Below are 21,320 nucleotides of genomic sequence, written 5' to 3'. Positions count from 1 at the left end.
GAAATGGAGGCTGTCTCGTTTATTTTCTTTTAAATAATGCAAATTGCCTGGCTGTCCTGCTGATCCTCTGCTTCCAACACTTCTAGCAGTAGACCCTGAACAAGCATGCAAATTAGGTGTTTCAGACTGAAGTGTGACTGGATTTGCCACATGCTTGTTTCAGGTGTGTGATTCAGACACTACTGACGCATGAAAGATCAGCAGGACGCCAGTGAACTAGTATTGCTTAAAGAGAGACTGAAGCGAGTATAAATTCTCTTTTTTAACTTGTATTCCTGTCAAGGACCATAACCCCTGCTACACCGCCGCTATCTCGCGGCAAAACAGGGGTTTATACCAACCAAATTCCCTCTCCTTTGTTCGGGGAGCACTTCCTGAATGAGGCAGAGCCAATAGCTGTAGCTCCGTCTCTCAGCACGTCAATCACCGCCTCTCCCCCGCCCCTCTCAATCTGCCTTCACAGAGATCCGCCGGCAGATTGACGCACATGGAGGCAGAGCTGCGGCTCATAGCTCTGCCTTCATGAGCAGCAAAATCCACGACCAAGAAAGGGGGATTTGGGGGGTATAAACCCCTAGTTTTCCTGCGGGATGGCGGCGGTTTTGCAGGGGTTATGGTCCTTGACAGGAATACAAGTTAAAAAAGGAAATTTAGACTCGCTTCAGAGTCTCTTTAAAAAGGAAATAAATATGCAGGCCTCCATACCCCTCTCAGTTCAGATGTACTTTAAGGCAACAAGAGGTGAGAGGGATATGGAGGTTGCCTTGTTTATTTATTTATTTTTAAATAATGCACATTGTCTGGCTGTCCTGCTGACCCCTTGCCTCTAGCACTTGAAGCCATAGACCCTGAACAAGCATGCAGATCAGATGTCTATGACAAATTTGACAAGATTAGCTGCACGGTGGCGTAGTGGTTAGCTCTCTCGCCTTGCAGCGCTGGGTCCCTGGTTTGAATCCCAGCCAGGGCACTATCTGCAAAGAGTTTGTATGTTCTCTCTGTGTCTGCGTGGGTTTCCTCCGGGCACTCCGGTTTCCTCCCACAGTCCAAAAACATACGGATAAGTTAATTGGCTCCCCCTAAAAAAATTGGCCCTAGACTACAGTACTTACACTAAATAATATATAGACATATGGCAATGGTAGGGATTAGACTGTGAGCTCCTTTGAGGGACAGTTAGTGACAAGAGATATATATATATATATACACACTGTACAGCGCTGCGTAATATGTCGGCGCTATATAAATACTAAATAATAATAATAATAATAATAATAATATGCCTGTTTTGGGTGTGTGACTTAACCTTCCTGGCGGTAAGCCCGAGCTGGAGGATATCTCAGCCCCTGGTGGGGCGATTTGCCCCATTTAAAGTGCTGTGCGTGCAGCTAGCACTTTGCCCACACGCAGCGGCAGAAAAGGCCCCCCCCGCCAGAGCGTTGCCCGGACCAATGAGTTCCAGGCAGCGCTGAGGGCTGGATCGGAGGCTGCTGACGTCAGGACGTCGGCTGACGTCATTCCGATTGTCGCCATGGCGACAGGAGAAGCCAAACAGGGGAACGCGTTATATACGCGTTCCCGTTTGCTATTGATGCCGGCGACGATCGCACTAGAGGGACACATGCGCCCTCTAGTGTTGTTTCATGTAGCTACCACTCTGGTAGCTTTACATGAAAAAAAAAAAAAAAAAAAAAATTGTATTTCTGCCTATTTTGCAGAATTAATGAACCGCCAGGAGGGTTAAACCCTACTGTCCAGAAAGCTTAGCAGGACTGCCAGGCAAATAGTGTTATAGTCAGCATTTAAAATGTAAAATTTGTACAGGGAAGTTGAACATGAGCAGCACCATACAGTGGTTTAGGGTCAATTTGCTGGACAAAGTAAAGGGGACCATACACTTACACGATTTCCTGCCGATATACAGCAGATTCAATCACTGTGATCGAATCTGCTGTGAAATTGTTGCGCAAACGCGCACCGAACGATTTGTCCACGTGGAAGATTTTGCTCGATCGCCGACGGGTCAGGAGTGCGTCGATATTGGCGTTCAAATGTCTGACGACCAACGCTAGCGGCAATACATTACCTGCTCCGCCAGCGCGTGTCCCCGCTGTCCCTTCTCTGTACTGGGCTTCGGCTGGCTTCACTTACTTACTGTCCCGACAGGAAGTTTAAACAGTAGAGCGCCCTCTACTGTTCAAACTTCCCGACAGGAAGCAAAGTTACGCTGGAGACCTGTAGCCCAGAGCGGAGAAGAGACAGTGGAGATCGGGGAACTCGCGCCGGCCGGATCAGGTATTTAATGGGGGGGGGGCCGGTAGCTCCACAGATTGTGAATTGGTTTCATAGTGAAATCGATTCAAAATCTGTTTGCAGTGTAGGCAGCCAAAAGATCCCTCTTGGATCAGATTCGATCACAGAGGGATCTATCTGCTGGTCGATCTGGTGGCAATCGACCAGGGTGTGGCAGCTTTAAATCAGGGCTGTGGAGTCAGGGTCAATTTTGGGCACCCGGAGTCGGTGTTGGAGTCGTTGATTTCATAAACTGAGGAGTCGGATGATTTTTGTACAAAATGCACAGCCCCGTTAAGTATTAGACTAAGGAGTCGGAGTCAGAGATATTTTGGGTACCCGGAGTTGGAGTCGTGGTTTCATAAACTGAGGAGTCGGAGTAGGAGTCGGAAGATTTTTGTACCGACTCCACAGCCCTGCTTAAGATGGGATGAAAAGGATGGGAAAGCATTTACTACTGTTATCAGCGACAGCTGATCAAGGAGAGCAAACCTAGGTGTGAAAAAAAAATGTAGAGCTCAAACATTAAAAACAGAGGCACTGGAAACTAGACTGAACTGCAGTGATTTCAGTCAGAGAAATGTCCTACCTTCGATCATGAGCTGGGCCCGTTGAATCGACCTCCTCACATCGCATAGTTAATCCCAGTCTGTCACAATGGCTGATAAGTTGCCCTTTAAAATTCTGATCCATTGTAAAAGTCCTAAAAGGTACAAGCAAAAAATGGTTTACAGGAAATGCCACTAGTTGGACTGGAGTTGAATAAATGGAGCAAAAGCAAGCAACTTCTCAGGTATTGGTGTAGTCCATTTTCACAGCTGCATTACAATCTCTGTACTTAGATCAATGGACCCGCATTTTTACATTTATGACAATTGAGACGGCTACTTCAGTATAAGGCTAGGTTCACAGTGGGACATTGCGGTGCGGCGTTAGTCTTATAACGCAGCTTACCGCACAGCAATGATAAACCTATGGGTCGTTAGCATCGCATTGTAATGTGTAGTGTTATGGTAACGCACTGCTGCAGTGCGTTACCACTAAACGCACACGTTACCAGGTACAGGAAAGCATACGTTTCATTGGCTATATGCGACAGTAACGCAGTATTAATGTGCATTACCATTTATTCTTTGCGCAGCTTTGTAATGCTACATTGCGACTTTAACGTCGAATCACAACGTCCCACTGTGAACCTAGCCTTACCAACTGGTATAAGCAGGTTATCCTACAGTGGTTAAGTGCCTTCAAATCATAAAGGAAGGTCACCTTCCAAGTACCTTTCTCTTTCAAGGTAATAACCAAAGTCCTGAAACCACCCATAGATTTGTTAGTAGCTAATGCTTTAATTCTAATTATCTTAAGGTGCCCATACATCAGACGATGTCTCTGGCTGGCTCCGGGCGCCGTCCTTCGTCCATACACGTGCTCCACGTGGTTGCTGGAGTAACCTGGGAGTGTGAGTGACATCACACATGCACCCATATGTACGTCAGCAGCCACATGTGGAACTTGAATGGAAGGAGGACAGTGCCAGAAGCCAACGGCGGAGCCGGAGAGGTAATGTGTAGTGCACTGGGGGGCACATTGAACATTAAAGGAAACCTTAACAGAGGAATGTGTTAGTTTCCTTTTAAACAATACCAGTTGCCTGGCATTCCTGATCTCTTTGGCTGCAGTAGTGGCTGAATCAGACCCCTGAAACAAGCATGCAGCTATTCCAGTCTGACTTCAGTCAGAGCACCTGATCTGCATGCTTGTTCAGGGGATGCGGCTAAAAAGTATTAAAGACACTGGATCAGAAGGAGAGTCAGGCAACTGGTATTATTTTAAAACGAAAAATCCATATCCTTTTCAGCTTAGGTTCTTTGTCGCTCATCCCAAAATCGCTTGTCATTACCACCGCGCACCCGACCGACCACGATGGCCTGACATCTTGCAGCATGTCCAATTGACATGCTTGGCCCTAAATCGGTTACATTGTCAATCCAGTCTGCACTTGGCAGCACATGATTTGATAATAATTTACAAGCAGGGCCGGATTCAGGCCAAGGCCGCCTAGGCCATGGCCTAGGGCACCACAGGAGCAAGGGCACCAAAGCAGCAGGCTAAACTGGTGCAACATTTGCAAGCTTGCAAATGTTGCAATGCAGGGAGCTCAGGCGAGCGCCTGACAGCAGTACTCTGCTGCTAGCCACCTGTGCAGCAGCCATCTTGCTCTCTGTGCACGTTTGCATTGTGGCCGGTGACTATTGACTTGGACAGCCTTGGAGATGGAATAGAAAAGGAAGCTTCTGCACTGGAGATGAGTGGAGAAATGAATGACACTGATGGCTGCTACGATGTGAAGGCAAGCTGGCTACCTATACTGAAGGGGGGGGGAGGGGAGAGGGATTAAGGGAGTCATTTGGCTACCTATACTGGAGGGAAAGGGGGGATTGGTCATCTGGCTACCTATACTGGTAAGGTCATCAGGCTACCTATACTAGAGGGAAGGGGTCATCTGGCTATCTATACTAGATGGAAGGGTCATCTCGCTACATATATTGAAAAAGGGGGGCTGGTGACAGTGGCCTTGGGCGATAAAAAGTATAAATCCAGCCCTGTTAACAAGTCAGATGGTCAATCGGCTTCCAAGTCACTAGATTTATGGGCACCTTTAGTCACCATGTTGTATCTCTCTGGAAAATGTCCTTGGCTGGCTGGATCTTTATCTGCCTCTAATCTTGAGTACAAGTCAGCCCCAAAAATCTGGGTGACAGCAACAGCATTAGGCTCTAACTCGGAGCTGGAATGGCCAGACGCTGGTGCGGGGAGCACAGTGGTGGAATGAGGGGATGCAGAGAGGACCAGGAAAGCTCTAAAGCATCCAGTCTTCCCTCTTCTTAGGTGAGTTTTTTTTTTTTTTTTTTTAAACAGGGGTGGTTACAGGTGTCCTTTAACCTCATCTGAGATGAAAGGGTGTAAAGCATTTTTATTTACCTGAGGCTTCCTCCAGCCCCCTCTAGCCCTGCTTTCACTGGCTCCTGACGGTGTCCATCAGTGTAAGCCAATGCGATTGGCTCTCAGTGATCACACGGTCAGGAACTAATAAAAGCGGCTCCTGACCTGCTTACAGTACTCTGCTTTCTTACAGATGGCAGGTCGAGTGAACTGCAGCGGGTGCAAAGCAGCAAGATTGGCGGGAGCACGCGGTGGGGAAGGAGAGATCTATGTCCTGTCAGAGCCCCCTGCAGGACGTAGATTTCTACCAACGTGGTCCGGATGTGGTTAAAGGACACCTGTAACCACCCCTGTTTAAAAAAAAAAAAAAAAAATACTCACCTAAGAAGAGGGAAGACTGGAGTGTTCTCCCCAGAGCCTTTTAACTGGGCGGAGCGCCCGGCTGGAGGTCAGTCCCGCCCGGCTGCTGTGATCACTACTCCCTGTCTGCAGCGTATTTGCCGTCCTCCACACTTGTCCAGCACAGTGCTCAGTGGCTGTGGCATTGGAGCTGGCCCGCTGTCACTCTGACACAATCTCCGCCCTCCTCAGCTCCTGACATTACAAGCCAGACCGCGGGAGCTTTGAAGGAGTCGGAGCATTCAGAGAAAGAACTGAGAGAACGTGGGCTTGCTGTGTTCCCTCTGATGAGTCACTCACTGATCTGCCTGAGTAGTTCAGAGAATGTCTCTCCTTCTCCTGTCTTCCCATTATGCAGGACATTTCCCAGCACGTGCCCCAGCCTCCCGCGATCAGAGGTCACAGCACAGAGAACAGCGTGGAGCAGCGCTCGTTCATGCCGGGGAGAGCAGCAGCAGGGCAGATGGTTATCTGATATCAGTAAAGGTGGCCATACACTGGTCGATTTGCCATCAGATTCGACCAACAGATAGATCCCTCTCTGATCGAATCTGATCAGAGAGGGATCGTATGGCTACCTTTACAGCAAACAGATTGTGAACCGATTTCAGCCTGAAACCGTTCACAATCTGTTGTGGTGGTACTGCTGCTGCTGCCCCCGCCCGCATACATTACCTGCTCCGCCGGCGCGACTCCAGTCTCCCGGTCACCGCTGCTCTGTCTGCGCTCTGGTCTCCAGGTCCGGCATGCCTCACTTCTTCTAGCCCGGCAGGAAGTTTAAACAGTCGTCGGGAACTCGAACGCCGCTAGCGATGCGCTCTTTACCCGCGGGCGATCGACGGTTATTTTCCGCACGGCACGATCGACGGGATCGGACGAAATGGATCGAAATTCGGCGTGTAGCGTGAACGATTGGCAGCAGATTCGATCCCAGTGATCGAATCTGCTGTTGAAACGGGCGCAAATCGGGCCAGTGTATGGCCAGCTTTATGGTCCCCCAGCAAGGGAATCCTTGTGATGACTGTCAGCTGCGGTCTCTGTGCTACCGAGACAGGTATTAAACAACTTTACAGGCACTACTGCTTCCCTTCCCCCACTGCTCTGCCACAGACGTTACATAGCTAGCTGTCCTGGCCATCAGTCTGCAGACTTCCTGCAGTGTGCTGTCCACTCACAAACATTTTCTTTTCTGCATTAGTCTGTCTCCCTCTTATACATTTCTCTCTCACACACTTTCTCCCTCTTTTTTTCTTTCCCCTTTCCCAGTCCTTTTCACACACTCTCTCTGTCCCTCAAATAATCTATCTCCCTCCCAGACACACACCTATTCCTCTTCCCTTAAAGGAGAACTGTAGTGAGAGGGATATGGAGGCTGCCATATTTATTTCCTTTTAAGCAATACCAGTTGCCTGGCAGCCCTGATGGTCTATTTGCCTAAAGAAGTGTCTGAATCACACCAGAAACAAGCATGCAGCTAATCTTGTCATATCTGTCTAAATTTGTCAGAAACACCTGATCTGCTGCATGCTTGTTCAGGGCCTATGGCTGAAAGTATTAGAGGCAGAGGATTAGCTGAATAGCCAGGCAACTGGTATTGCTTAAAAGGAAATAAATATGGCAGCCTCCATATACCTCTCACTACAGTTCTCCTTTAAGTTTGTATTCACTTCTTCTACTGAACCCCCCCTCTGTCCTCTATATATTGTATTTCCTGTATACAGTATGTATGTCTGCTTACCAGTGCTTGATTTTTTTTAAAGGGAAGAAGCCACAGCAGAAACCCCCAAGCACTTTTATTTTCCTTTGTAGTGCATGCTGTTTAGCATAGACAAACAACAATAATGTCTACACTGGGTTTGCTACTGCTATGACAGCCAAAACTATTGTGAGACTTTTTGAATTAGATAACAAAACAGTCTGTGGGGATGTGTGGTTTTGGGCCTAAATTAGTCACCCTGTCTACAGCCCCTTTCTGGTAATAATCCGGCTTTGGCAGCACTTTATCGGATTGCACATCAAAACGGCACCATTCAGTGCAAGATGCCTTTCTCCATTAGCATCACTTAGTGTAATCCTCTCTCCCTATCGGAAATGCCTAGCATGATTACCTCACCAGGTAACAACCAGCGTGCTCCACCTACTCTTCTCCCCAGCATGATCCTGCCTGTCCATTCTCACCTAGTAGTAGCAGACATCACCCTCTTTCCCCACATCGTGACCATAATTTCCCACCCGGCTACTTTTTCATGCCACCCGGCTGGAAAAAAATTCTGGGGAGAACACTGCTCATGTTTACTTTAACCCCTTGCAGAGACAGCTGGTATCAGTAAACGGCGCTTACCGACAAATCGACCCACAAACCCACCACTTTCGCCGGTCACAGCGCTTTTCCATCGCCACAGGCCACACTCTCTGCCGTTGCTATGATGGCAGAGCTGTGTGAGCCGGTCAGGAGCCGGTCCTTAAAGGGGACCTAAAATGAGAAGGATATGGATTTTTCCTTTTAAAATAATACCAGTTGCCTGACTCTCCTGCTGATCCTGTGTCTAATACTTTTAGCCACAGCCCCTCAACAAGCATGCAGATCAGGTGCTCTGACTGAAGTCAGACTAGATTAGCTGCATGCTTGTTTCGGGTGTGTGATTCAGCCAAAGAGACCAGCAGGGCTACCAGGAAACTGGTATTATTTAAAGTGGACCCAAACTAAAAATACAAGATTTCAGAAATAAAATCTATTTTCTAAATTATAATGATAAATATCAGCCTTTTTTCAGCTGCATGATGACAAATATAAAATATTTTACATTTATTGGCGGAACCCCTCCCTTCCATTCATATTGCCGGGATTTTTCCAGAAAACTGGTGAAGGAGAAAAAAAAAAAAAAAAAAAACACAGGCTGCTACTGATGATGTCGCAGGGGAGGTGATCTCAGCTTGTGCGAGATTTCACATATACGATGCCCCTGTGAGGGAGGGTAGCTGATGACAAACACACCCATGATGTAAAACCTCCTACTAAGTTCAGAAGTAATGGCTGCCACCTGTATAACCCTAGTTATGAAAAGAGAAGGCTGAAAAGCATGCACTGAAATGTTCATAGGCTTGAAAGAGTGTTTATTTATCTTTGTATGTGTCAGAGTGGTACAACTAAATATTTTGAATTAAAAAAAAATGTTTGGTTTGGGTCCACTTTAAAAGCAAACCTCCATATCTCGCTCAGTTAAGGTTCCCTTTAACCACTTCCCGACCGCCGTATTGACAATTGGCGGCCGGGAAGTGGACCCCGCAAGGACCGCCGTATTGACAAATAGCGGCGGTCCTTGTAGGGGCATGGGCGGAGCGATCGCGTCATCCGTGACGCGATCCTCCGCCTCCGCCTGGCGCCGCTCACCCGCCGCAACATCCCGCCGGACATACGGAAGCGCCGGCGGGATGTTAACCCGACGATCGCCGCATACAAAGTGTATAATACACTTTGTAATGTTTACAAAGTGTATTATACAGGCTGCCTCCTGCCCTGGTGGTCCCAGTGTCCGAGGGACCACCAGGGCAGGCTGCAGCCACCCTAGTCTGCACCAAGCACACTGATTTCCCCCCCCCCCTGCCCCAGATCGCCCACAGCACCCATAAGACCCCCCCCTGCCCACCCCCCAGACCCCTGTTTGCACCCAATCACCCCCCTAATCACCCATCAATCACTCCCTGTCACTATCTGTCAACGCTATTTTTTTTTTATCCCCCCCCCCTGCCCCCTCCTGATCACCCCCCACCCCTCAGATTCTCCCCAGGCCCCCCCCCCAGACCCCCCCACCCCATGTACTGTATGCATCTATCCCCCCTGATCACCTGTCAATCACCCATCAATCACCCCCTGTCACTGCCACCCATCAATCAGCCCCTAACCTGCCCCTTGCGGGCAATCTGATCACCCACCCACACCAATAGATCGCCCGCAGATCCGACATCAGATCACCACCCAAGCGCAGTGTTTACATCTATTCTCTCCTCTAAACACCCACTAATTACCCATCAATCACCCCCTATCACCACCTGTCACTGTTACCCATCAGATCAGACCCTAATCTGCCCCTTGCGGGCACCCAATCACCCGCCCACACGCTCAGATTGCCCTCAGACCCCCCCTTATCAATTCGCCAGTGCAAGATTTACATCTGTTATTCCCTGTAATAACCCACTGATCACCTGTCAATCAGGTGATCACCCATCAATCAGCCCCTAACCTGCCCCTTGCGGTCAATCTGATCACCCACCCACACCAATAGATCGCCCGCAGGTCCGACATCAGATCACCTCCCAAGTGCAGTGTTTACATCTCTTCTCTCCTCTAAACACCCACTAATTACCCATATCAATTCGCCAGTGCAAGATTTACATCTGTTCTCCCCTGTAATAACCCACTGATTACCTGTCAATCCCCCATCAATCACCCCCTGTCACTGCCACCCATCAATCACCCCCTGTCACTGCCACCCATCAATCACCCGCTGTCACTGCCACCCATCAATCAGCCCCTAACCTGCCCCTTGCGGGCAATCTGATCACCCACACCAATAGATCGCCCGCAGATCCGACGTCCGATCACCTCCCAAGTGCAGTGTTTACATCTGTTCTCTACCCTAAACACCCACTAATTACCCATCAATCACCCCCTGTCACTGCTACCTATCAGATTAGACCCCTATCTGCCCCTAGGGCACTCAATCACCCGCCCACACCCTCAGAATGCCCTCAGGCCCCAGCCCTGATCACCTCGCCAGTGCATTGCTTGCATCTATTCCCCCCTCTAATCACACCTTGAGACACCCATCAATCACCTCCTGTCACTCCCTAACACACCTACCCATCAGATCAGGCCCTAATTTGCCCCGTGTGGGCTCCTGATCACTCGGCCAAACCCTCAGACCCCCTTCCAATCACCTCCCCAGTGCATTGATTGCATCTATTTTCCCCTCTAACCACCCCCTGAGACACCCATCAATCACCTCCTGTCACCCCCCTAGCACTCCTATCCATCAGATCAGGCCCAATACAACCTGTCATCTAAAAGGCCACCCTGCTTATGACCGGTTCCAGAAAATTCGCCCCCTCATAGACCACCTGTCATCAAAATTTGCAGATGCTTATACCCCTGAACAGTCATTTTGAGACATTTGGTTTCCAGACTACTCACGGTTTTGGGCCCGTAAAATGCCAGGGTGGTATAGGAACCCCACAAGTGACCCCATTTTAGAAAAAAAGACACCCCAAGGTATTCTGTTAGGTGTATGACGAGTTCATAGAAGATTTTATTTTTTGTCAAAAGTTAGCGGAAATTGATTTTTATTGGGTTTTTTTTCACAAAGTGTCATTTTTCACTAATTTGTGACAAAAAAAATCTTCTATGAACTCGCCATACACCTAACGGAATACCTTGGGGTGTCTTCTTTCTAAAATGGGGTCACTTGTGGGGTTCCTATACTGCCCTGGCATTTTAGGGGCCCTAAACCGCGAGGAGTAATCTAGAAAACAAATGCCTCAAAATGACCTGTGAATAGGACGTTGGGCCCCTTACCGCACCTAGGCTGCAAAAAAGTGTCACACATGTGGTACCGCCGTACTCAGGAAAAGTAGTATAATGTGTTTTGGGGTGTATTTTTACACATACCCATGCTGGGTGGGAGAAATTTCTATGTAAATGGACAATTGTGTGTAAAAAAAATCAAACAATTGTCATTTACAGAGATATTTCTCCCACTTAGCATGGGTATGTGTAAAAATACACCCCAAAACACATTACACTACTTCTCCTGAGTACGGCGGTACCACATGTGTGGCACTTTTTTACACCCTAAGTACGCTAAGGGGCCCAAAGTCCAATGAGTACCTTTAGGATTTCACAGGTCATTTTGCGACATTTGGTTTCAAGACTACTCCTCACAGTTTAGGGCCCCTAAAATGCCAGGGCAGTATAGGAACCCCACAAATGACCCCATTCTAGAAAGAAGACACCCAAAGGTATTCTGTTAGGAGTATGGTGAGTTCATAGAAGATTTTATTTTTTGTCACAAGTTAGCGGAAATTGATTTTTATTGGTTTTTTTCACAAAGTGTCATTTTCCGCTAACTTGTGACAAAAAATAAAATCTTCTCTGAACTCACCGTACTACTAACAGAATACCTTGGGGTGTCTTCTTTCTAAAATGGGGTCATTTGTGGGGTTCCCATACTGTCCTGGCATTTTAGGGGCCCTAAACCGTGAGGGGTAGTCTTGAAACGAAATTTCTCAAAATGACCTGTGAAATCCTAAAGGTACTCATTGGACTTTGGGCCCCTTAGCGCAGTTAGGGTGCAAAAAAGTGCCACACGTGGTATCGCCGTACTCAGGAGAAGTAGTATAATGTGTTTTGGGGTGTATTTGTACACATACCCATGCTGAGTGGGAGAAAGATCTCTGTAAATGGACAATTGTGTGTAAAAAAAATTAAAAAATTGTCATTTACAGAGAGATTTCTCCCACCCAGCATCGGTATGTGTAAAAATACACCCCAAAACACATTATACTACTTCTCCTGAGTACGGCAATACCACATGGCACTTTTTTGCAGCCTAACTGCGCTAAGGGGCCCAAAGTCCAATGAGCACCTTTAGGCTTTACAGGGGTGCTTACAAATTAGCACCCCCCAAAATGCGTGGACAGTAAACACACCCCACAAATGACCCCATTTTGGAAAGTAGACACTTCAAGGTATTCAGAGAGGGGCATGGTGAGTCCGTGGCAGATTTCATTTTTTTTTTGTCGCAAGTTAGAAGAAATGGAAACTTTTTTTTTTGTGTCACAAAGTGTCATTTTCCGCTTACTTGTGACAAAAATTAATATCTTCTATGAACTCACTATGCCTCTCAGTGAATACTTTGGGATGTCTTCTTTCCAAAATGGGGTCATTTGGGGGGTATTTATACTATCCTGGAATTCTAGCCCCTCATGAAACGTGTCAGGTGGTCAGAAAAGTCATAGATGCTTGAAAATGGGAAAATTCACTTTTTGCACCATAGTTTGTAAACGCTATAACTTTTACCCAAACCAATAAATATACACTGAATGGTTTTTTTTTTTTATCAAAAACAGGTTTGTCCACATTTTTCGCGCTACATGTATACAGAAATTTTACTTTATTTGAAAAATGTCAGCACAGAAAGTAAAAAAAATATTTTTTTTGCCAAAATTCATGTGTTTTTTGATGAATATAAAAAAAAAGTAAAAATCGCAGGAGCAATCAAATAGCACCAAAAGAAAGCTGTATTAGTGACAAGAAAAGGAGCCAAAATTCATTTAGGTGGTAGGTTGTATGAGCGAGCAATAAACCGTGAAAGCTGCAGTGGTCTGAATGGAAAAAAAGTGGCCGGTCCTTAAGGGGAGTAAAGCCCTAGGTCCTCAAGTGGTTAAGAGGCCAGAGACTGCTGGTATGCAAGGGGTTAAACATGAGATGAAGGGGAATAAAGCATTTTTATTTACCTGGGGCTTCCTCCAGCCCCCTGTAGCCTGGCTGCCCCCTCAATCTCCTTTCGGTCAACTCCACTGTGAAGTCTGTGATCCAGCTGGGTTGTGGACCACAGTGCACGCACGGTCCTGGCCTCATGCACCACCCAATGGTGGCACCACTGGTCCCTGTGGCTGGGAGAGTTCTGCACAAACAAGATTGGGTGGTGTGTGCCGTCTTCCGCGATTCAGCCAAGTCGTGGATTTTACAGGGCTGATAGCGACAAATGGAGAGGACCAGGGGAACATTGAGATAGCAGACAGACTAGAGGGGGGCGAGAAGAAGCCCGGGGTAAGTTTCATACTGCCAGCTAATTATAAACACAAAACTAGTATGGTAAATGCTGACCTCCAAGAAAAATTTCTGGGCAGAACACTGTAGTATATGTGGATGGAACATCTGAGGGGCAACAGATGTATAAAGAACTTCTTGGTACAATTTGAAGAGAAAAACAATAAGTTTTCTTTTTTTTTTCAAAGTCATTTTTCTATGAAAACTGTCAGAAAAAAGTGCATTAAACATACACAGCCAAATCTGTAAATCCATAATGAATTCTAATCATTGACAAGTCTATATTCTCTGTACAGCGCTGCATAAGATGTTGTTGATTTATAAATTCTAATTAATAATAATTAGAGATTGAGGGCTTATTCGCAGTGGGACATTGCGCTGTAATGCAACGTTAAAGTCACAATGCAGCATTACAGCGCAATGTGAAAAAAGGTGGTAATGTACATTAATGCTGCCATCGCATACAGGCAATGAAAAGTTTGCTTTTCTGTACCTGGTAACAAGTGCGTTTAGAGGTAACGCACTGCAGCAGTGCGCTACCACAACGCTACACGTTACAACGCGATACTAACGTCACACTGTAAAGGTCCTATAGGATTAGCATTGCAGTGCAGTAAACTGCGTTATAAGACTGTATAACGCAGCTCCGCAACGTCCCACTGTGAATGTAGCCTGAATGTAAAATTTTACTTCAGATTTCCTTTCTACATTTACCCCGGTACACATATTGGTCAGTCATTGGCCAATCAAAATTGAACGTGTGTACCAGGCTTTCGGCAGGGGTCACACTCATGCTGCGTACACACTGAGATTTTAAGGTCGATTTATTGTCAGATCGATTATTTCCAACATGTTCAATTTGCTTTCCGATCGATTTCCTATTGAAGTCAACGGAAATAGATTGGAAAATGCACGGAAATCGATCAGAAAGCAAATCAGACATGTTGGAAATAATCGATCTGACCATAAAGTCTCAGTGTGTACCCAGCATTAGAGAAATCGCACATGGTTTACCCATACGCAAAAACCACATCAGATGTGACGGCCCATGTTAATCAATGTACTTTGTCACATTTAGGGCTTGAGTCACTAAACTGTGATAAGACAAATATCACACCTTATCAAAGATATCACACGTTATCAAAGTTAACACGCCTTATCAAAGTAGCATAGCGAGCGCTACAAACTTATGCCTGCTAATAGGCAATGGCACTCATCCTGCCCTGAGCCCCTGCGGGTTTGTAGCGCTCGCTATGCTACTCTGATAAGGCGTGTTAACTTTTCATAACGTGTGATATCTTGATAAGGTGTGATATTTGAGTTATCACGGGCATAGTGAATAAAGCCCTTAGTGCAGTTTCTGTACGTGGGAACAAGACAATACGCTAAGCCTGCAGAAAACACAGATTTAAAGAGACTGAAGCCTCCCAAAAACCTGTTTTTACTTTAGAGACCTGTTTAGCATTAATGCCCTAGGTGAAATGCCACATCCCCGCCGCTGAACACTCAATCACCCCAAACTCCCGTGGCAAAAATCCACGACTTTCCAGGTTGTGAATTTTACTGCCTGGGGGAGGTAGAGCTTTGGACTGTAGCTCTGCCTCCATTCACGTCAATCTACGCAGACCTCCACCTCTCCCCGGCCCTCTCAGTGAAAGAAGACTGAGAGGGACGGGAGGAGGCGGAGATCCGCACAGATTGATCCAAGTAGAGGCCGAGCTACTGCACAAGGCTCTGCCTCTAAAGGGAATTGTCTCTAAAGTAAAAACATGTTTTTTGGGAGGCTTCAGAGTCACTTTAAAAAAAGACAAAATTGACTACAGAAAACTGCAGGCGTTTGCTGAGAATCAAGTATGACCCCTGCCCGATTCGTCATTTTGCAACAGGGATAGTCAATAAGATGCAAATTCCGAGTTGATGCAGGATCGTGTACTTTCTAATGCAAATGAATGCACTTTTAAAAAAATAGGCCAATCAAATCTCATCAAGGTAAGACTTCCTAAGGGTTGGAACCCAGCAGAGCACTTTTTTTTAGCGTAAGGGATCGCTTTAAATCGCTAGCGAGTTCCCTAAACGTTCTGCCAATGAAAATGGATGTGACAAGTTCCACAGTAGCAATTGAGATTAGCCAAATCGCAATTGCAGGACATGCAGCATTTTGGGAGCATTTGCGCTTTAATGCAAAGTATTGAAGCGCTGGCAAATCGATACACATAGCAATTTGTGTGTAATTGTAAATTAATGCAAACGGCAAAAAATGTATAATATTTTAAAATGACCTATTAGAATTGAAATCATCAATCGCAATCTTAATTGCTGTCAAAAAGCTTACACTTTTTAAAATCGCTACCAAATTCGCCAGAAAACACTCATGAAAATAGCTTACAAATCGCCACTTCAAAACACCAGGGATTGCCATTTGCCACTTGTAGTGGGTTCCAGGCCTAACACGGCTACTGCGCCTATAGAAAGGGTCCTAGCGGCTGCAGCTCTGGAGCTTTGAGTCCGCCAGGAGAAAAGCGCAATATTAATGTTATTTGTTTTGTCTATATTGCGATTGGTCTATTTTCAACCTGTATAAATCTTCATATGAAATTTGCATGAGGGCAGGAACCCACTACAACGATTTTCTGAGCCTTTAGGGAGCGATTCAAGCCGCTAGGGATTTCCCCAAACGTTCAGCTAATGTTAATGGATGGGATAAATTCCACTGGAGCGATTGCGATTACCAAATCGCAAAACATGCAGCATTTTTGAGCGTTCGCAATTAGCGTTTCTGCAATGTAAAGTATATAAATGCTGGCATAATCGCTCGTCAAAAACTACACAGAGCGATTTTGCAAGTGTTTTTACATTACTGCACACCGTAACAAAAGGAAAATTACCCACATAACGACCGCCTACAGCCGATGGGCGGCAGCAAAGGCTGGGCCTAAACGACCGCAATACGCCCATCGGCGGCGGCTCGTTATGTGGCTGGTGCCGGGGATCTGCGCTGTTATGCGCGCGCATCCTCCGGCAATAGGCTCCGCCCACCTGGCCAATCGGAAGCGCCGGCGAGTTGTTAACCCAACGATCGCCGCATAGGAAGCGTATAATACGCTTTGTAATGTATACAAAGCGAATTATACAGGCCGCCTCCTGCCCTGGTGGTCCCAGTGTTCGAGGGACCACCAGGGCAGGCTGCAGCCCTCACTGCCTGCGCACACACACTGATCTGCCCCCCCATGCCCTCTGATTGCCCACAGCACTCCTCAGACCCCCCCCCCCCTGCCCACCCCCCAGACCCATGTTTGCACCCAATCACCCCCCCTAATCACCCAATCACTCTCTGTCACTGTCAGCGCTATTTTATAGGTTAGGTCCTAAACTTCCGCCTGGGGGCTCCTGATCACCCCCCCCCCCCACACACACCCTGAGAAACTCCCCAGACACCCCCCCCCCGTGTACATCTATTCTCCCCACTAATCACCTGTCAATCACCCATCAATCACCCCGTCACTAACACCCATCAGATCAGACCCTCATCTGCCCCTTTGCGGGCACCTAATCACCCGCCCACACCCTCGACTCGCCCTCAGACCCCCCCCCCCCCATCACCTCCCCAGTGCATTGCTTGCATCTATTCCCCCTCTAATCACACCCTGAGACACCCATCAATCACCTCCTGTCTCCCCCTAGCACTCCTATCCATCAGATCAGGCCCTAATCTGCCCCCTGCGGGCTTCTGATCACCCGGCCAAACCCTCACCCGCCCCACCGCAGTGACAGAATTTTTTTTCTTTCTGATCACTGCTGCTCTCTACGACTTAATTGTCGCTGAGACCAACCGTTATGCCACACAATACGCAACCGCCAATCCAAGAAGCTACCATGCCCAGCCTTTTTGGAGGAAACCACTCCAAGTTTCCGAACTTAACATTTTTTGGGGCCTGCTCCTTAACATGGGTCTAGTCAAAAAGAATGTATTGTGGTCTTATTGGTCTACGCACCCAATACATCACATGCCCATGTTCTCTGCTGCCATGTCCAGGTCACGATTTGAGAACATCTTGCGCTTCCTGCACTTCAGTCCCAATACAACCTGTCAATCCAAGAGGCCACCCTGCTTATGTCAGGTTCCACAAAATTCGGCCCCTCATAGACCACCTATCATCAAAATTTGCAGATGCTTATACCCCTGAACAGGTATTTTGAGGCATTTGGTTTTCCTCACGGTTTATGAGTTCAAGTGTATGAGGAGTTCATAGAAGATTTTATTTTTTGTCACAAGTTAGTGGAAAATGAAACTTTGCGAAATAAAAAAAAAAAACAGTAAAAATCAATTTCCGCTAACTTGTGACAAAAAATAAAATCTTCTATGAACTCACCATACTCCTAACGGAATACCTTGGGGTGTATTCTTTCTAAAATGGGGTCACTTGTGTGGTTCCTATGCTGCCCTGGCATTTTAGGGGCCCTAAACCGTGAGGAGTAGTCTAGAAACCAAATGCCTCAAAATGACCTGTGAATAGGACGTTGGGCCCCTTAGCGCAACTAGGCTACAAAAAAAGTGTCACATGTGGTATCGCCGTACTCAGGAGAAGTAGTATAATGTGTTTTGGGGTGTATTTTTACACATACCCATGCTGGGTGGGAGAAATCTCTGTAAATGATTTTTTTTTTTTTTTTTTTTTTTACAGACAATTGTCCATTTACAGAGATATTTCCCCCACCCAGCATGGGTATGTGTAAAAATACACCCCAAAACACATTATACTATTTCTCCTGAGTACGGCGATACCACATGTGACACTTTTTTGCAGCCTACGTGCGCTAAGGGGCCCAACGTCCTATTCACAGGTCATTTTGAGCAGTGTTCTCCCCAGAATTTTTTTCCAGCCGGATGGTATGAAAAAGTAGCCGGGTGGGGATAGACACTCTGGGTGCTACTAGGTGGGGAATCACTTCCCCCCCACACACACATACATACCCCTTTAAAGTGACATGCTAGGCTCTGTTTTGTGTACAGGAATCCCCTCCTGCTCCGTCACCGCCATTCCAAGCTGCTGTGTTCCTTATCACTGCACCTCCTCGATCATGCTCTTGTGGGTAAGAGCGTTTTGCCCATGCACAGAAGCAATTTTTAGTTACTGTGCAAGTGCAGCACGCTACCGGACACGGGAACATTATGGAGGAGGCGAGTGGCAAGTGGCCATGCATGCAGAGTTCAGAGGGGGCAGCAGAGGAACAAAGCAACCCGGAATGATTGCAAGGAATAAGAACAACTTTAGGGGCTGGAGGAAGCCCCAGGTAAGTAGCTGGCCATTTTCTTCTAATAGTGTCTCTTAAAGGGGTTCTTCCGCGAATGAGGAAAAAAAACCAAAGTGGTTTATGCATAATCTATTAAAAATCCTTCTAGAATAGTGTGAAAAGTTTTTCAAAAAAATGAATGGTTTCTTCAATACAACATGTAATGTAATCAGTGACGGCTGACGGAATGTGAGGCTAAACCATTTGTTAGGGGTGGTTTTTTTTGTACTTTCATTTCACAAATATAACTGCTGCTGCCTACCTAGTTTTCATTAGTGTAATCCAGGGCTATGATGAATTGCTGTTGAATTGCAGTTATAGCTGTTAAAATAAACGGATCAGCTGCTCTGTAGTTCCTTGTTGTACTTCCTCACAGAGAGGACCCCCCTCCCTGCAGGCAAATGTCAGGCAGATGTCGGGGCAGCTCCTCATCTCCTCCATGAGCACATCACGTGTTTACCTGTTGCCCAGCAACCAGACTCCAGCGTCTGTGCAGACTACTTCCTATCCTCTGCACTGCATGAGTCATCTGTTCCTCCCTGCTGTGAGAAACGTATAAAATAAGTGACTACAGCTTCTCTGAAGGAGTTATTTGTTATCATAGTCTGTGTTCCCTTATCTTATGTGTTAGCTGCCAGAACTACTAGTTCAATGTTATACAGTGAGTCATGACATTTGTTATTTAGCTGCAAAGAAAAGCAGCAACAAAAAACTGTGTGTTTACACTTTGTTTTTTAAAGTTTATGTACATTGCAATAAAGTTTTGGAATGGATGCTCTCTCTCTATATATATAAAATGTGTGTGTGTGTGTGTGTGTGTGTGTGTGTGTGTGTGTGTGTGTGTGTGTGTGTGTGTGTGTGTGTGTGTGTGTGTGTGTGTGTGTGTGTGTGTGTGTGTGTGTGTGTGTGTGTGTGTGTGTGTGTGTGTGTGTGTGTGTGTGTGTGTGTGTGTGTGTGTGTGTGTGTGTGTGTGTGTGTGTGTGTGTGTGTGTGTATATATATATATTTTTTTTTTTAATGTATGTGCCGGAACGTGAGTATCGCAGGTGGGTGTGTTGAATAGGAGGGTGTGTAAGGCATGCTTGGTGGGGTGAGGGTAAACTGGTGTAGGATGATGTGTATGCTAAGGCCTAGCGCCTATTTATTAAACGAAACTTCAAACAACAATGATTTCCCTATGATATACTTACCGGGGGCTTCCTCCAGCCTCTTGAAGCCGACACGTCCCACCCCGCATCTCCGATCGCAGCTACCAGCCCGGGGTTGTTCGCCGTGTACAGAAGCCGAACGTGAGGTCGTCCTTACTGCGCCTGTGTTAAGCGCTGCTGTCAATCAAATCCACGTTGTCTGCAGCTTACTGCGCAGGCACAGAACTACTGCGCCTGCGCAGCACGCTGTGGATAACGTGGACTTAATTGACAGCGGAGCTTAACACAGGCGCAGTAGAGGAGGTCGGACTCTGCACATGGCGCGGACCCTAAGCTGGCAGTGGCAGCTGCGTTTGGAGATGCGGCTTGGGACATGGCTTCAAGGGGCTGGAGGAAGCCCCCAGTAAGTATATCATGGGGAATTAGTTTTTGCTTGATGTTCCTTTAAAGGGTCTTCCAACTAGTGTTCATATATGTTTGAATATATTTTTTTTTTTATTGAACATATGTATGTTTATATTTTTTTGTAATTATATGTACATATGTATAAATACATATTTATATACGAATCCTCTATAAGAATCTCTGTGTGTCCCAGCGTCACGCTGTCCCTGTGTAGCTTGGAGCTGTGTGCCACGGCTGCTGTTCAGCGCCATCTTGTTCTTGTGAAACAAAAGACTGCACAACAAAAGACTAAAAACCAGGGCACTGAGGATTGCGAACGACCCCTCACACCCAGGCCACTGCTATGTCAACATTCTGCCCTTGGGACGGAGGCTACGAGCCAACCCCACAAAAACCATGAGACACAGGAACTCGTTCTTCCCCTCGGCAGTCAGCCTCCTAAACTCCCTCCACATTCTACCACCAAAGCAAGCCCCAACGAGCGGCGAGGCCGGCGGTGCTACGGCTGACCAGCACACAAGACTAACTATTAGACATCCCAGTGACACACTGGGACTGTAATGTGTTCCACAATGTATTGTTAACTGACACCTGTTGTGTATTCTGTCTCTTTCTATATACTCTTCCTGAGCTTTTGTACTGTGCCAAAAACAATTCTGGGCATGACCCCTCATGCTTGGCGAAATAAAACTGATTCTGATTCTGATAGCTTGGTCCGTGCTTTTTGCTACTGCGCATGTGTGCAGCACGGACCCAGCCTCAGATAGACAGGAGGACAGGGTGCCGGCCGGGCGTATGAGCGGGCGGCCGGGTGTGCATGCGTATGCAGTAACATGCGGCGGGGCAGCGAGAAACACAGACCTAGAGCCCGTTTTTAAACGGGCTTGGGTCTGCTTGTATAGGTATATTTATATACATTTTTATATTTGCATCTATGCATACATATATGCATATATGTATAGGTTTATACTTAGAGACAATTTAAAAAAAAGAATCTCCCCCTGGCAGATACT

The 21,320-nt window shown here is 46.7% G+C and overlaps 1 protein-coding gene across 5 annotated transcripts in view; it reads right to left on the bottom strand.

The window, feature by feature from the left end:
- The window catches only part of LOC137504126 (interferon-induced, double-stranded RNA-activated protein kinase-like), a 192,171-nt gene that overhangs the window by 150,674 nt on the left and 20,177 nt on the right, over window positions 1–21,320 (bottom strand). For 3 of the 5 annotated variants that reach the window (XR_011019430.1, XM_068232135.1, XM_068232139.1), the window contains exons 1-2: window positions 19,017–19,212; window positions 2,882–2,995 (exon numbers count right to left, since the gene is read on the bottom strand). Coding sequence is in view for 4 of the 5 variants with exons in the window: in XM_068232135.1 (XP_068088236.1) it covers window positions 2,882–2,995; window positions 19,017–19,027 (125 nt within the window). In the remaining variant the exon portion in view is untranslated. Of the gene's footprint in view, window positions 1–2,881; window positions 2,996–19,016; window positions 19,213–21,320 lie in introns of those variants that run through there. The other 2 variants (XM_068232136.1, XM_068232138.1) reach the window with 1 other exon arrangement.

The sequence above is a fragment of the Hyperolius riggenbachi genome, chromosome 4 (genome assembly GCF_040937935.1).
Source record: "Hyperolius riggenbachi isolate aHypRig1 chromosome 4, aHypRig1.pri, whole genome shotgun sequence".
Taxonomy (NCBI): domain Eukaryota; kingdom Metazoa; phylum Chordata; class Amphibia; order Anura; family Hyperoliidae; genus Hyperolius; species Hyperolius riggenbachi.
The sequence above is the reverse complement of the archived record's forward strand: the minus strand, read 5'-3'. Positions and strand labels throughout refer to the sequence as shown.